The sequence below is a fragment of the Nomascus leucogenys genome, chromosome 6 (genome assembly GCF_006542625.1).
Source record: "Nomascus leucogenys isolate Asia chromosome 6, Asia_NLE_v1, whole genome shotgun sequence".
In the NCBI taxonomy this organism is placed as follows: Eukaryota; Metazoa; Chordata; class Mammalia; order Primates; family Hylobatidae; genus Nomascus; species Nomascus leucogenys.
This window is the reverse complement of record NC_044386.1, coordinates 93,299,981-93,314,396: the sequence shown is the minus strand read 5'-3', so window position 1 is coordinate 93,314,396 and position 14,416 is coordinate 93,299,981. Positions and strand designations below refer to the sequence as shown.

The window sequence follows — 14,416 nt, the reverse complement described above, 5'->3', positions numbered from 1 at the left end:
ATCTAGGCCCACGAGCAGCATGGTCCCATGGGGGCTGTGGAGGCTTGAGAAAAGGAGGAAGAAAGGACAGGAAGGAGGTGCCTCTAGCTCTGGAGTTCTAGGCTGAGACACTAGATTTTGTCCTAAAGGCCCTGAGGAGCTACAGAATCTTCTTGAGCAAGAAATAACCTGGTCAGACTGCAGGGGTTTATCTGCCCCACATGTAGGACAGACTGGAGAGGGAGAGACTGGGAGCAAGGGACCAGGGAGGAGGCAGCTGCAGCTCTCTCCTGGCCTCTGATTGGCCATGTGAGGTCAGGGATAGAGGACACATGCCAGGCAAGGCTAGCACAGCCATCTGAGATGCCCTGGGAGGATGCCCAGGGCTGCCTGTTCCATGTTCCTTTCACAGGATTGCCAGAGCCGGTGAGTCAGGCGGGGGGTGGGAGGGTAAGGCCTTGGGAGGGGAGCTTTGGTCTTCTGGGGTTGCGGGGCTTCTTACGTGGCACTAAGACCCCCAGCTCAGACAAGCTGGAACTCCAGGGAGGCAGGAGCTGAGGCAAGGATCCCAGGAGAGGAGGGCCTGGTTGGTGCTAGGGGGAGAGGTCACATCGAGGGAGCCGACACAGTGCAGGGGACCCAGCTGGGCCTGGGAAGTGGCTGGCCACCCTCCAGGCCGCTCTTCAAGGATTTGCTACGAGAGCCAGGCAAAGTATGTGACCCTCTCCGGGCCTCTGTTTCCTGTAGTTTCTTTTCAGCTTCATGTTTCAGAGTTGGAGAGAATGGTACTGCAGGAAGCCTTGGGCAGTCTCAGTGCCCAGGGTGGGAAGGAAGAGGGCGCAGGTACCCGAGGAAAAAACTGGGCTCAGGACAGGCGCTTGGAAACCACCCACCCATGGAGGGAGGTGGGTGGTGCTCACATGTGCTTGGTGTTGTGAGGACACGTCCACGCCCACACACGCGCACAGGCTGCCAGCGCCCAGCCTCAGACCCCTGGGTGTGTGGCCAGGAGGAATGAAGTCAGTCTCGGAGAATCTGCCTTGGGCTCCCACACCAGGCCTGGGGGTCTGATCTCAAGCACAAGGCTTGGCCTTCCCTGGGCTGGGATTTTCCACGGTCTGGCCTAGCAGGGTGGGGAGGGAGGAACTAATGATGGGAGAGACTACTGCTCCCTCTCTGGCTTCTTTGTGAGCCCTAAACTAGCCTGCAATCCCCTCCCAGCAAAAAACACACTCCCACCCCACACCCTCAATGATTAGGGGAAGGGGCACCTGGATGGTGCTGATGACTATCCCTTGCAGCAATGCTTAGACATTGCTTCCTCTGAAAGTCTCCCTGAGCCCTAGCCCCTGACTGGGAGGGCCCTCCTCTGGGCTCACAAAGCCCCTGGCCCCACCAATGCTTGCCTAATCACAGCACTGAGATGCCGCTCCTGGTAGACTGCCCCAGGGAAGGGCCTGGACTTGATGCATGTGAGCACACTCAGCTTGGCACCTAGGATGCTACCTTCAGGGGAGAAATGTTTTTGACCCAAAATGAACTGTGGGGCTCAGGGGTAGTGGCCAGAGGTCTGCTAAGCACCAAGCACTCCCACTTCAGACATGGCCTTGCCCTGTCCCATTCCCCTCTCAACCAACTGGCTTCCTCAAGAACTAACAGCCCAAAGACAGGCCCTAGAAAACCCACTGACTTGGTGCCCAGATGCCAAGTCCCAGGCATGCCTCTGCCAGTATTGTGGCATTTGAGGGCTCAGTTTTCTCTGCTCAGAGGTGGGGCCCATCAGGCTGAGCCTCATGCTGAGGTCTTGCATTCTAAGAAAAGCCACTGCAAAAGTTTAGCACCCTCTAGGTAAAACATCCTATCCTCCAAGGGGCCCTAGAGCAGCTGATGCATGGCTATAACGTGCCCTTCTGCAGGGATGCTGCAAGTACCTGGTAAGGACCAGAGCAGGTGGATGCATCCTTCATCACACCACAGAAGGACCTGCCATCTGATTTTTCCTGAGCTCCTGCAGGTTCTTAAAGTGGGATTCAGCACACAACTCAAAAGCGACACCTCGGATGTGATAGAGTGGGTGTTCCCAGTGGAGACACTCCTCTCCCCTAGTCTTGGCCTCCAGCAGTACCCAGGGAGACAGGTACCCCATGAGCAGCAGCTCCTCACTGAGGTCAGCTTGGCTGGAGACAAGGCATCATCCCTCTGCTGACAGAGGCTAAGGAGGAGGCTGGGGCACTAGCACCTATACTCTGAGGCACTGGAGGGCTCAGTCAGCCCTTACTTGGTGGGCCAGGCACAGCAACCTCAATGGGGAGCAGAGAATTATGGGTAGAGGAAACTGACGACAGCTTGAAAGAGGCAAGGCAGGGTTGGACTGCATAAGTATCGGGGACTGAGTAGAAAAACTTGGCCCAAAAGCTGCCTGTATGGAGAGGGTAGCAGGGAGGGGGATTCTAGGACAGCAGAGAATGGCTGATGGCCGTCCAGCACTGGCCAGACCCACCAGTCAGCCCTTGTCACAGTAGCCCTGTCTGCTAACAGCATGTGTGGAAGCTGCCTCTCCACTGTGCCCTCATGTGCAGAGAGGGCTTGGGCCTTCCCAAGAGGAGGACGTATGTTCACCCCCTGAAAAGCCAGAGGGAGTCCTGTCCACAGCTGGGGCTCTCTGCCAGGGCCAGGACTAGGGTGAGGGGAATGAGGCCAGTGAGGTGTTTTTTTTTTTTTGCTCGGGGTGCAAAATTTTAGGAGGTGCCAAAAAAACTCAGTAACGGAGATAAGTAATATTTAAAACAATAGTTTTTAAAATAAAAATTAATGCAAAACTATCTGTAATGAACAAAATATCCAAATTTCAAATAAAGACAGGATCCGTGTTGCTGATTTTTCAGTTAGCCTCAAGTTCCAATATGGCTCGGCATACCACTATTACTGACTCTATTTAAAATTTGGATATTTCCTTTATCACAGGGTTTTTTTTTTTTTTGCATTAATTTTGACTTTAAAAAAATACATCTCAATATTACTCATCTCAACTACTGTGTTTTTTGGTAGCCCCTGAAATTCTGCACCAGGCCAGTGCCTGACTGGTCTCTCTTGCCCCAGCCTTGCAGACTCCCCCGAGGAAGTCCGGACTCCTGCCTGGAGCACACGCTCCCTTCTAACCTCCTGCGCACTCAGGCCAAGCTCACACATGCCCAGTGATGAGCAACCTGCCACACCTCCAGGGGCATCCCTTAAGGCCTTTCTGGCCCTGAAGACTCAGGTTTCTGATGCTCCTTGCCTCACCCTGTGAGCTGGCATAGGACATCTCTAAGGGGGGGAAGGAGATGCCCTCATTGAAATGAGGGAGAAGGTGGATGAGGGGCTCCTTCCTTTTGTCCTCAGATGACCCAAGCCAAGTGCAGAAGCCGCGTCTCCTCCCAGAGCTCGGCTAGTCCCTCCACCAAAGCCAGGATCAGAGCCCACACCTGCCTGGCCAACCCCTGGCACTGATGATGCCTGGGTGCGGGTTAAGCTGGGAGGTGAGATGCCGGGGGTGGGAGGGCGGCTGTTGGCTGGGTCGGGGGAAGTAGGGAGGGGGCGCTGCTCCGTGCTTAGCAGCTCAGGGAAGGCCTCCGGGAAGTTCTGAGGAGGGGCCCGGGGCCCGGAGTAGTTTCCAGTGGCCAGGGGCACGCGCGGCCGGAGGGGCGTCGGGGGCGGTACTCACCGCGGCCGTTCTGGTTGGGCCGGTACACGCTGCCCACGCTGAGGCGGCCCTGCTGCGCGCCGTTCCGCTCCCCACCCGGCGGGGGCGTGTCGGAGCTGCGCACCGGCAGGTAGGGCGGCTCCAGCGCGCGCGGCGGCCCGTACGCCTCGGGCGGCGGGTTGGCGTAGGGCGGGTACCAGCCCAGGCGTTGGTCTCCGCCGTAGGCCTGCGCCGCCTCGGGGCCGGGGTCAGGGTAGGCCTGCTCGAAGCCGGGGGTGCCCTCGCTGTACAGGCTGTGCGAGTAGCGGCGGTCCAGGCCGTCGGGGGGCGGCGGCGGCGGCGCGTAGGGCCTCTCGGGGGCCGGGTAGAAGCCCTGCGACGGGTACTCGGGCAGCTCTTCGCCGCCGCCGTACTCCTCGTAGCGCGCCCGGGGCTGGTAGGGGTAGATGACCCCCGCCGAGGCCACGGCTGCCGCCCCCGCGCCCATGCCGCCGCCCGCGGGCCGGTAGTACACGAAACCCTGGTCGTAGGTCCGCGACGCGGGGTCGTAGTTCTCGTACTGGCTGACGAAGGGCGCCTGCGGGTAGGGGAACTGCTGCGGGTAGGAGGGCGGCTGGCGGTAGGTGCTGGCGAAGGCCGAAGCCGAGACCGAGGAGGCGGAGCCCCCGTGCCGTTGCTGGGAGACAGAGGTGCGGGCCCGGGCCATGCCCATGCTGTCCCCAACCGCCACCTCGCGCCAGTTGTCGGGCACCTGGCCAAAGCCGAATGGGTGCCGCGCCTGGCCGCGCACGGTGTCGGAGCCCACGCGCCCCGGCAGGGGCAGGGACGGAGCCTGCCGACGCCGGGGGCTCCCGTGGCTGCGCCGCTGCTGGGCCTGGGGCGCGCCGGCCAGCAGCACCCGGGAACTACTCTCGGAGTGCTGAGGTCCGGCCGGCACGTACTCTGAACCCGAGTTGAGCAAGCTGTACACCTGCCCGTTGTTCTCCCACTGGATCAGCTGCCGCCAGCGGGCGGGGTCCGAGCCCTGCCCGGGCTGCCCCTGCTGCCCGTGCACCAGCACGCACAGGCAGGCGCCCCACACCAGGGCCCCCAGCTGCCGGCCGCCTCGGGCCAGAGCCATGGTGACCCCTCTGCAGAGGCCTGGTGGACAGAGAGGCTCTCAGGAGTGGCCCCCTGGGCGTGCTTCTCTTCCCACGGCCTCGAAGACAGGAAGGCTCCTTGCTTGCCCCAGCTCTAGCTTTGTCCATGCTGGCCTTGTCCCGAGCGGGACGGCTCCTCCGATGACAGCATTTCGAGGCCAAGGGGTCAGGGCAGGGCAGGGGCGGTGCCCAGGGCTGCACGGGGCTCTCCGCAGGGTACCGGGCGGGCAGGACCGCTTGTGGGCCTTACATGGCCAGCCCCGCACTGGCTGGCCGCTCGGCTGGCGCTTTCCCACTCTGAATGAATAAGCAACAGGCTGGGAGCGTCGGGAGGCTTCGGCCTCCTGGTCCGCCTGCTGGGGCCTCCTCCGCGGGGCCCTATGGCCCGCCGGCTTTTAGCTATGCGCCGGTCCCACAGCTGCAGTGCTCCCTCAGTCCCTGGAGTTCCCAGCCAAGCCACAGACCTGCCTCTGAGGAAAGGAATCGAGCAGGGAGTAGGAGGGGACCTCTGGGGACTCGGGCCTGGTAAGTGGGGCTCTGGCAGGCAGAACGGGGCTGGGGTGTCAGCACCACCCCGCCCATTCCTCTCTGCTTTGGACACAGCATCCCTGGTCTCCACCTTGCTCACTGGCTTCTCGTTTGGGCTGGAATGGGCCTCTGACTCTTGTCTGCTCTAGCCTCCTTCCCGTACTCCCAGGTTCTCCCTTTTGCTTGTTCCCTAAAGCCAGTGCTAATTAAGAGACACCCTCTTTGTATGTTCCTTCCACCATTATCCCACACCCTCAATAGGAAGAAAAAAAAAAAAGACACACCCTCTGTTGGTGGGCCACCTCGGGGAGATGCTGAACAGGGACCACTCTCTAATTCCAGGCCCCAGGTGCACCGCAGCTCTTGGGCCTGCGTAGAGAGGCACTGGAGATGCAGCTCTTCCCTCGTGGCACACCTCAGGGGCTTACTTTCCCAGTCTGAAGAGTGGGGTGTATCCCTGAGCTGAATAGCACTTGCGAGATCCTGGGAGAGATCAACTTCCCAGACATCACGTATGGTTTCTGTCCTACATCTCTTGGCTCTGCATAGCCTGGGAATAACTTGAGTGTACACGTGCATAAAATGAAACTAGGGGCTGTCTTTGATATGGGACAGGGGTCACTGTGAAGCAGAGAAGCCTGTAAGCGTTGAACAACAGAAGGGGGTTCCGGAGAACTGGCCTGGTCCTGTTGCTGTGTGGCTCAGTCCCTTACTCTATCTGATCCAGCTGCCACAGCTTACCAATGGCAGATTAGGCCAGATGGCTCCTGAGAGTGCTTTGGGAGATTCTCTGTTCCTTCTGGGAATGGCAGGGATAGGAGGGGGTCCCAGAAGTTTGAACACTTTGGCATCCAAGAAATCAGACTCCAAATACTGCTCTTCCGGCCTCCCCTGGGCTGTCTTCTCCAACCATATTCCTGGGAACTGAAGGGCAGAAATTGTCCTCTTGGGCTTATAAACAAGGCATGAAGGACCTGTCCTTAATATGGCCCCTGTATATTCTTATTTTGGAAATGCCTGGAGCCCACCTAGAGAGGAGGCAACTAGAGTGGACATTCTTCGGGAACTGTAGACCTCCCAACCCCATTCTTGCCAGGCAGCATTTGTTCACCCATTGCGCTGTTCTTCAGGCCTGAGGCTTGGACTCCCGCCCGTCTCTACCCTTTAAATGCCCCGAATCCAGCCCAGAGGTAGGGGGCTTCCAATACCTCCTGGCCAGCAACCTGTCAACACTGACACCTCAGCTCCCCAGCGTGGGGTTTCCATCTCAGACTCTAGACAAGATTCCTCCAAAGAGCCACTGGTGTGACTGACACCAAGCAAGATGCTGAGGCAGGGCTCACTGAGGGCCGGGACCTGGAGGGTTAAGCCTTCCCTCCCTCCTGCTTGCCCCCTGCAGTGTTGGCCTCAGCTGCTTGGAATCCCTGGGGTCCTGTAGGGCCCTCCCGCCAGCCAGATGGGCAGCTGCGGCAGCAGAGAAGGGGGAGAAGTGGAAACAGGCCTCAGAGTACCCCTAGGCAGGGAGGGAAGGGAAGAGGAGTGGAGGGAGGGCAGAGGATGGCTGTGAGGAAGGGAACTCAGTTGCCCTAAAGTGAAGGCGGGAGCCCTCGCCTTGACTCAGACAGCCGGGCAGGGGCTGCCTCAAGGCTTTGGGTGTGGGGGGATCAGGGCACAGGCCATTCCACTCAGCGGGCCTCAGAGCCAGCTCTTGGCGTGAAACCTTACCCGATGCTGGCTCCTGCTCCTCTCTCTTTTTTCTTAATAAGGTCGAATCAGAGTGAGTCAGAGGAGCCAAGTTTCCTGTTAGGCTCCATTTGAATAAACTCTGCTCTGAACATAGCTTGGGCCTCTGCACAGACTCCCCTGGCCAGGACTGTGCTCCTGCCAGCCATCCCTGCTGAGATGGAGACCTGGGGGTCCACACCATGACTTGAGCTAGGGACCTGGCCTGGCCCAGCCACTCCCCAGGGAAGCTTTTTAAGCTCTCAGAGCTTCAGAGTCCCGACTGTGACCTGGGGGTAATCATACCTTTCTTGTGGCATATTTGAGAGGATGGAATGAGAGGATTATGAAAAGTCCCCAGCACAGAGCCAGACATGTGGCCACTATTTTCCTTCTTTCTTCTTCACTTGTGAGAGAAGGGAGGGGTTTATCTCTTGGAGTTGACCCCCACTCCCACTTCCTCTGTCTTTCCTGTTTTTATCTGTCTTCAGCATCTTTCTCTGCCCAGGGTGAACCTTGTGCAGGGGGGCCACAGGTGGCCCCTCCACCAGAGCTGTCCTCTCCCTTCCTCTCTACTCCCTCCCTCTGACCTCATTCTGCTTGGGTTTAGGTCTTCTGCAGTGGCTGACAGGCCCAGCAGCTCTGTGAGCCCAGGGGAGCCTGCCTACCATCACCTCTCCTCATGCTGGGCAAGGCCTTGCCTCGGTGGCTGGAGGTGTCCTGGCATCCTTAGGTTGAAACCTGCAGGGTGGGGTCCTAAAAGAGACCTGGGCAGGCTATGGAGGGTGCAGAGCTGGGGTCAAAGGAGGGCGTGGACTCGAAGGCTGAGCTGAGCTAGAACTGTCTGGGGGGAAGGGCAGTTTCTCTCTCTGCCTGTCCCTGCAGTCTGGGATTCACACCCACATTTTTAAGACCCAGGCATGTGCTTGAGGCTTGTTGCCAGTTCCTGGCACTAGGAACCGGTGTCAAGGGACCCTCGGAGGGGTGGTGATAGAAGGATGAAAGAGCCTGTTGATTGCGCATGACTTTATTAAGCCCCTACCGCGTGCTCAGCTCTGTGTTGCTGGGGCTCCCACGGAGCAGCCAGGGTCCTGTGACTCTGTCATGGAAGGCTGAGTTCTGGAAAGTCCATGGGGGAGCCAGGAAGCAGCAGGCCTGACCAGCAGCGGGTCTGGGGAGCAGAGAGGGGTCAGGAGCTGTGGGATTCCTCACTTGCTTTGCAGAGGGAAGTACTAGGAGGCCCATGGTGGGTCGGAATTTTCTGTGATAGTGGGGAAGCCATGAGGGAAGGCCCCGTAGCACCCAAACCCTCCATCTTCCAGGCTGCGCTGTAGATGGGTTTGGGGCAGCACTGGGAATCCAAGACCCAACCCAGGCAGCTGCTGCCTCTGGAAAGCGGACTGGAGGAAGTGCTGAGTGAGGAGGCTGGGTGAGCTGGCACAGAAAGCGCTGACTCTGCAGGGAGAGGACCACCGAGTGACCACTGCCAGCTGGGCCCCGTGCCTACCCCTCCCCCGCAGCCACATCTGGCGCAACGGTGGGGCGGGGGACCCAGTCCCCAGGGCCGAGGTAGCCGAGGAGGGGGCCTGAGGAGGGGGCCAGAGCCATGGGTTTGGAAGTGTTTCTTCAGGGCTGGAACTCCACTCCGGAAGTGGGGGAGGTGAGGTCAGAGCCTTTTCGAGGGACTAATGGGGTTGGGGGTGGAAGGAACCCACCCTTCTCTAGGACCCAGGGGAATTCTGTGGCTCTGGCTACTTCCCAGTCGTTTTTTCTCCCAGCTCTCTGGGTCCCCGCCCCCACGGCTCCCAGGGGATTTGGAAATAACCAAGCTGATAACAGTACTCTGGGCATTCAGGTTGGGCTCTGTGGAGGCGGGAAGCCCCCTCAGCCCCCTAGAGCTTCACCCCTCTCTGACTTTCACCCCTCCCCAGAGTCTGGGGCAAGCAGGCTCCTGTCTCTACCTCCACCTCCAGCCCCAACCCCTACCCAACCGGGGGGCCCTGAGCCCAGAGCCAGTGGAGACAGGGGCCAATCATTATTGCAGGAATGAGGACTAACTGGGGAGAGAGATCTCCCAGGGACCTGCCTTGGCGGGGGGGATTCTGCGTAGTTGTCTGGGGCCTTCTGGGTGGGAGGGCCCTGAGCTGGCATGCCGTGGGGTTAAGAGGGCAACTGTCCCCTGCCCGAGAGAGAGAACTGGCAAAACCAAGCAGGGTTCCAGGCCCTTGGGACACAGCCCAGCAGAGACCTGCAAATCTAGGAGGGAAACTAAGGCAGGAACCCCTGGTTCTCTCTACTAACATCCTGACAAGGTTAAGGGAGGGCTTGCACGCTCTCTCTCTCTCTCCTTTTCTTTTTGTCTGTATATTTAACTTTCACTGGGATCTCTCTGGGTTTCTCTAGCTTTTTCTTTGTTTGTTTTTGTTTTTTTAAAAAAGCATAGTCTTGCTATGTTCCCCAGGCTGGAGTGCAGTGGATTCACAGCAGCCTTGAACTCCTGGGCTCAAGCCATCCTCCTGCCTCAGCCTCTGGGACTACAGGTGCACATGACCATGACCGGCTTTCTATAGCTTTCAAATTTTCTGCAGTAACCTCCCTCCATCTTATTCGTTCATTTTCTGTCTGTGGCCAAGTCTGTGACTTGCAGCCTCCATCTGTCTCCATCTGTTTCTGTTCTTCCTCAACTCTCTTTCACACTCACTCCCGTCATCTCTATCTGCTGATGCTTCTCCCAATGAATGATTCCTTCATTCATCCACTCTCTCACTCTCTCACTCTCTCAGCATGTTCCCTGGGTATCTGTGGAATACCAGGTCCTGTGCTGACTACAGTCGTCACAGAGAGCAGCCAGACCTGCCAAGTTCTCAGTGGGTGCCCAGGCTGGTGGGGGTGTCATGAGTGTGTCCTGGGTGGAGGTGAAGACATGGCACTGACTCTCTGTGACCTTTGGGAGACATTTCTATTTCAGTCTCCATGTCTGTCTGTCTGTCCGCCCATTTACCCATCCATCTCTGTCTGTCAGTGACTCTGTCCTTGGTTCACCTTCATGAGGTGGCTTTTTTTCTGCTTTCTCAGACCTCATGCAGTTTACTCATTTCCCCCTGGTGGGGGTTGGTAGTGGAGCTGGAGAAGGGGAGGTGGTGATGGAAGTGACAGAGGTATTCCAACCAGAGGGGCTCCATCTTGAATGGGGACTGGGTAAAATGAGCCTGAGACTTGCTGGGCTGCATTCCCAGGAGGCTAGGCCTTGGTAGTCACAGGATGAGACAGGAGGCCCAAGATATAGGTCACAAGCACTCCACTGATAAAACAGAATGCAATTAAAAAAAAAAAGCCAGCTGGCCAGGCATGGTGGCTCATACCTGTAATCCCAGCACTGTGGGAGGCCGAGACAGGCAGATCACCTGAGGTCAGGAGTTCAAGACCAGCCTGGCCATGGTAAAACCCTGTCTCTACTAGAAATACAAAATATTAGCCAGGCGTGGTGGTGTGCACCTATAATCCCAGCTACTCGGGAGGCTGAGGCAGGAGAATCACTTGAACCCAGGAGGCGGAGGTTGCAGTGAGCCGAGATCGCGTCATTGCACTCCAGCCTGGGCAACAAGAGTGAAACTCTGTCTCAAAAAAAATAAAAATAAAAAAAAGCCAGCCCAAACCAAGATGGTGGTGATCATTACCTCTGGTTGTCCTCACTCCCCATTGTACGCTATTATAACACATTAGCATGCTAAAAGACAATCCCACCAGTGCATGACAGTTTACAAACGCCATGGCAACATCCGGAAGTTACCCTATATGAGCTAAAAGGAAGGGGAACTCTCAGTTCTGGGAACTCCCTACCTCTTGCCCAGAAAACTCATGAATAATCCACCCCTTCTTTAATATATAATCAAAAGATAATCACAGATGACTGCTAACCAGCAGCCATCGGGGCTGTTCTGCTTACGGAGTCGCCATTCATTTATTCCTTCACTTTCTTAATAAACTTGCTTTCACTTTACTCTGTGGACTTGCCCCATATTCTTTCTTGTGTGAGATCTAAGAAGCCTCTCTTGGGGCCTGGATCTGGACCCCTTTCCTGTAACAGAAGGAGCGGGCCCTTGGGGCCAGTGGAGACTAGTTTTGCCCAGCTGTGGTCTGGAAAGGAAAGGGCCACAGGGTGATGAAAGATGAGATATCAGCAATCTCTCCCTCAAGTTTTTTTGTAATACAATTTTTAATCTCAGATTACAAAAGAAATAGGTCAATTATAGGAAATTTAGAATACAGAGTAAAAGAGAAAAAGTAATTCATTCTGTAACCTAGAGAAAAACCATTGTTTTAGGCTCCACCCCCCCCACTCATTTATAAAAACAATTAGGATCATAGTGCCTATGTCATTTTACAAGCTGCTTTGTTTGTGTAATAACAGTTGAACATTTCCTTGTCACAAGGTAAGTAACTGCCGTTTTTTTTTTTTTGTTTTTTTATTTTGAGACAGAGTCTTGCTCTGTCGCCCAGACTGGAGTGCAGTGGCGCAATCTCTGCTCACCGCAAGCTCCGCCTCCTGGGTTCACGCCATTCTCCTGCCTCAGCCTCCCGAGTAGCTGGGACTACAGGCGCCCACCACCGCGCCTGGCTAATTTTTGTATTTTTAGTAGAGATGGGGTTTCACCATGTTAGCCAGGATGATCTTGATCTCCTGACCTCGTAATCCACCCGCCTCAGCCTCCCAAAGTGCTGGGATTACAGGCGTGAGTTACCGCGCCCAGCTGGTAACTGCCCTTTCAATGTTCATATTGATCACAGGAGCTCCTGCCTGCCTAGATGAAGAGGAGGTCAAGACTTTGTCCCCCACTCCCCAAGATACCCCGTCTGTTCTGGAGCGGTGGGTCCCTCCCCTGTTAGGACCTTGTCTCCCTCAGGACTGGACCTGGATCCTGGGCCTGCAGTCAGATTGCCAGTTTCACTTAGAGGTGGAAATGTCAACCCACTGGTTGGAATGGGAAGGTGGGGTGTGGGGTCGGGGAGTACCTTCATTTCTATCTGCCCAGGAGGCCAGCCACTTCCTGCATAGGATTTCCTTCCTGCATTATGGGAAGGACCAGGCTTTCTCAGACCACAGAATCTTGAGAGCCATTTCCACGTGGAGCAAGTGGTGGCTACCAGCCTTGGGTCTACATAACTAGGGCCTCATCCCTGACCCAAGAATCCTGCTCCACAGCCTTCTCGTGTCCCTGTAGGAGGAGAAACACCTGGCAACTTAAATTTTTAAAAATAACTTTTTTTTTTTTTTTGAGACCGAGTCTCGCTCTGTCTCCCAGGCTGGAGTGCAGTGGCGCGATCTCGGCTCACTGCAAGCTCCGCCTCACGGGTTCATGCCATTCTCCTGCCTCAGCCTCCCCAGTAGCTGGGACTACAGGCGCCCGCCATCACGCACAGCTAATTTTTTTTGTATTTTTTTAGGTGAGATGGGATTTCACTGTGTTAGCCAGGATGGTCTTGATCACCTGACCTCGTGATCTGCCCACCTTGGCCTCCCAAAGTGCTGGGATTACAGGCGTGAGCCACCGTGCCCAGCCAAAAATAACTTTTAAAAACATGAGCATAGCATACGCACACACAAAAGTCCACACATCCTAAGTGTACCACTTGATGGATGATCCCAGCGTGAGCACACCTCTGGATTACCACCTGGATCAAGAAATAGGACATCACAGCGGCTGGCAGCCTCCAACGAGAAGCTCCGGAAAGTTCTGCCTGTCTCAGCACCTGGCTGGATTGGAAATGAGTTTTCTTTAACCAGATTTTTAATGACTGACTTATGTGGACAAATCATAACTGAATGAATCACCTCCTTTGTTGATTTTTTTGGGTACTTTATTTGCTATTATAAATGATGCTGTAATAAGCACCCTTGAAGAAATCTTCATGTCTGCCTCTGCTGTGTAGCAGGTCACAGTGCCTGGGTTTGGTTCTAGCCCTCATTTGTGAGCTGTGTGACTCACCATGCCTTTTTTCTTTCTGTAAGACAGGAATAATGGTAAGAATTTAAATGGGGGTAATATGGAGCGCGTTTAGTTCAGAGACCGGTGCGTAGAAGCACTCAATAAGTATCGGCAGTTATTAGACCTTTAGATTAATTTATTAGAAGTTGGATTTCTGGTGAAAGGGTTTGAGTGTTTTTAAGGCTTTGGCACAGAATACCCAGCTGGTCGCAGAAAGGTGGTTCCCATTTACCTGCCCGAAGTGCCTTCACCCTTACTGATACTGGGTGCTGTTTTCTAAAAGAACATTAAAAATTGGATAGGTTAAAAACAGGTGAATACATTTTTTTAGTTGCATTTTTTTGGTTACCCGTGAGAGTGAACATGTTGCCTTGTGTTTGCTGACCTCCTAAATGGTCTATTTACTCCTACCTTTGTACCCTAAAAGTCTGCTCTCAAGACGGTAGCCAGAATGATCCTTTTGAGACATAAGTCAAAATTTCACTCTTCTGCTTAAAGCTCTGCAGTGGTTCTCAGGTTAAAAGCCAAAGTCCTGTTCAAGGCCTCCAGGGTCCTCACCACTTGGTCCTTTGCTCTTTCTGTTCTAGCCAACTTGGCTTTCTCCTGCCCCTCCGCCGCACCATGGCAATTTCCCCTGCTCTGTGTGGTCAACTCCCTGAATCTGTTCAAAGCTTTGCTCAAATGTCTCCTTCCTGATGAGACCTCCCTAGCCCCTGAGCTCCCCATGCCTCACTCCTGATCGCCTTACTTAACTCATCTATTTTTTTTTTTTTTTGCCAATAGTACTTATCACCGTCTAAAATACTTCATAATTTACTTGTTTATTGTTTACCTCTCTCCAGTAGAATGTAAGCTCCTTGGGGCAGGGACCTTTGTCCTTTATCTTGTTCACTGCTGTGTCCCATGTGTAAACTTGTCTGGCACAGAAGAGGTGCTCGATAAATATTTGTTGAGTGAATGAATGATAAATTTTCTGTTCATATTCTTTGACTATTTTCTATTGTAATGTTCGTCTTTTTAGTATTGGTTTATAAGATGTATATTTAGCACCTTTTCATATATCACTCTTTGTCACATATTAGGCAACTAATTTGTCATTTCCATCAATTTTTAAAATACTCTCTTGATGCTTCATTTTTAAGCTGTCAGATTATTAATCTTTTCTTTATGGTCTTGGACTTTATTGTTGCATAACCGCTGCCTTCACCAGGAACATATAAATTTTCAATTAAATGTTCTTCTGAGATTTTATGATTTCACTTTTTTATATTAAACTCTGTATTTTATCTTCATGTGTGGTGAGAGGTAAGAACATAACTTTAAAGCAAATTAACCAACTATCCCCAAATGAATTATAAACAAATTAATCATTTTCCAAT

The 14,416-nt window shown here is 54.4% G+C and overlaps 1 protein-coding gene and 1 long non-coding RNA gene across 2 annotated transcripts in view; one reads left to right on the top strand and one right to left on the bottom strand.

Annotated features, from left to right (window-relative positions):
* LOXL1 (lysyl oxidase like 1) overlaps window positions 1–5,107 on the bottom strand; it is a 25,881-nt gene extending 20,774 nt beyond the window's left edge. Inside the window, exon 1 of the mRNA XM_030814727.1 lies at window positions 3,683–5,107. Coding sequence (XP_030670587.1) covers window positions 3,683–4,781 — 1,099 coding nt within the window. The 5' untranslated portion in view covers window positions 4,782–5,107. The remainder of the gene's footprint in view (window positions 1–3,682) is intronic.
* On the top strand, window positions 3,314–14,416 carry LOC115835516. Its single transcript, XR_004030558.1, has 3 exons — window positions 3,314–3,497; window positions 11,839–12,039; window positions 12,496–14,416. It is a non-coding gene; the product is annotated as an uncharacterized LOC115835516 (long non-coding RNA).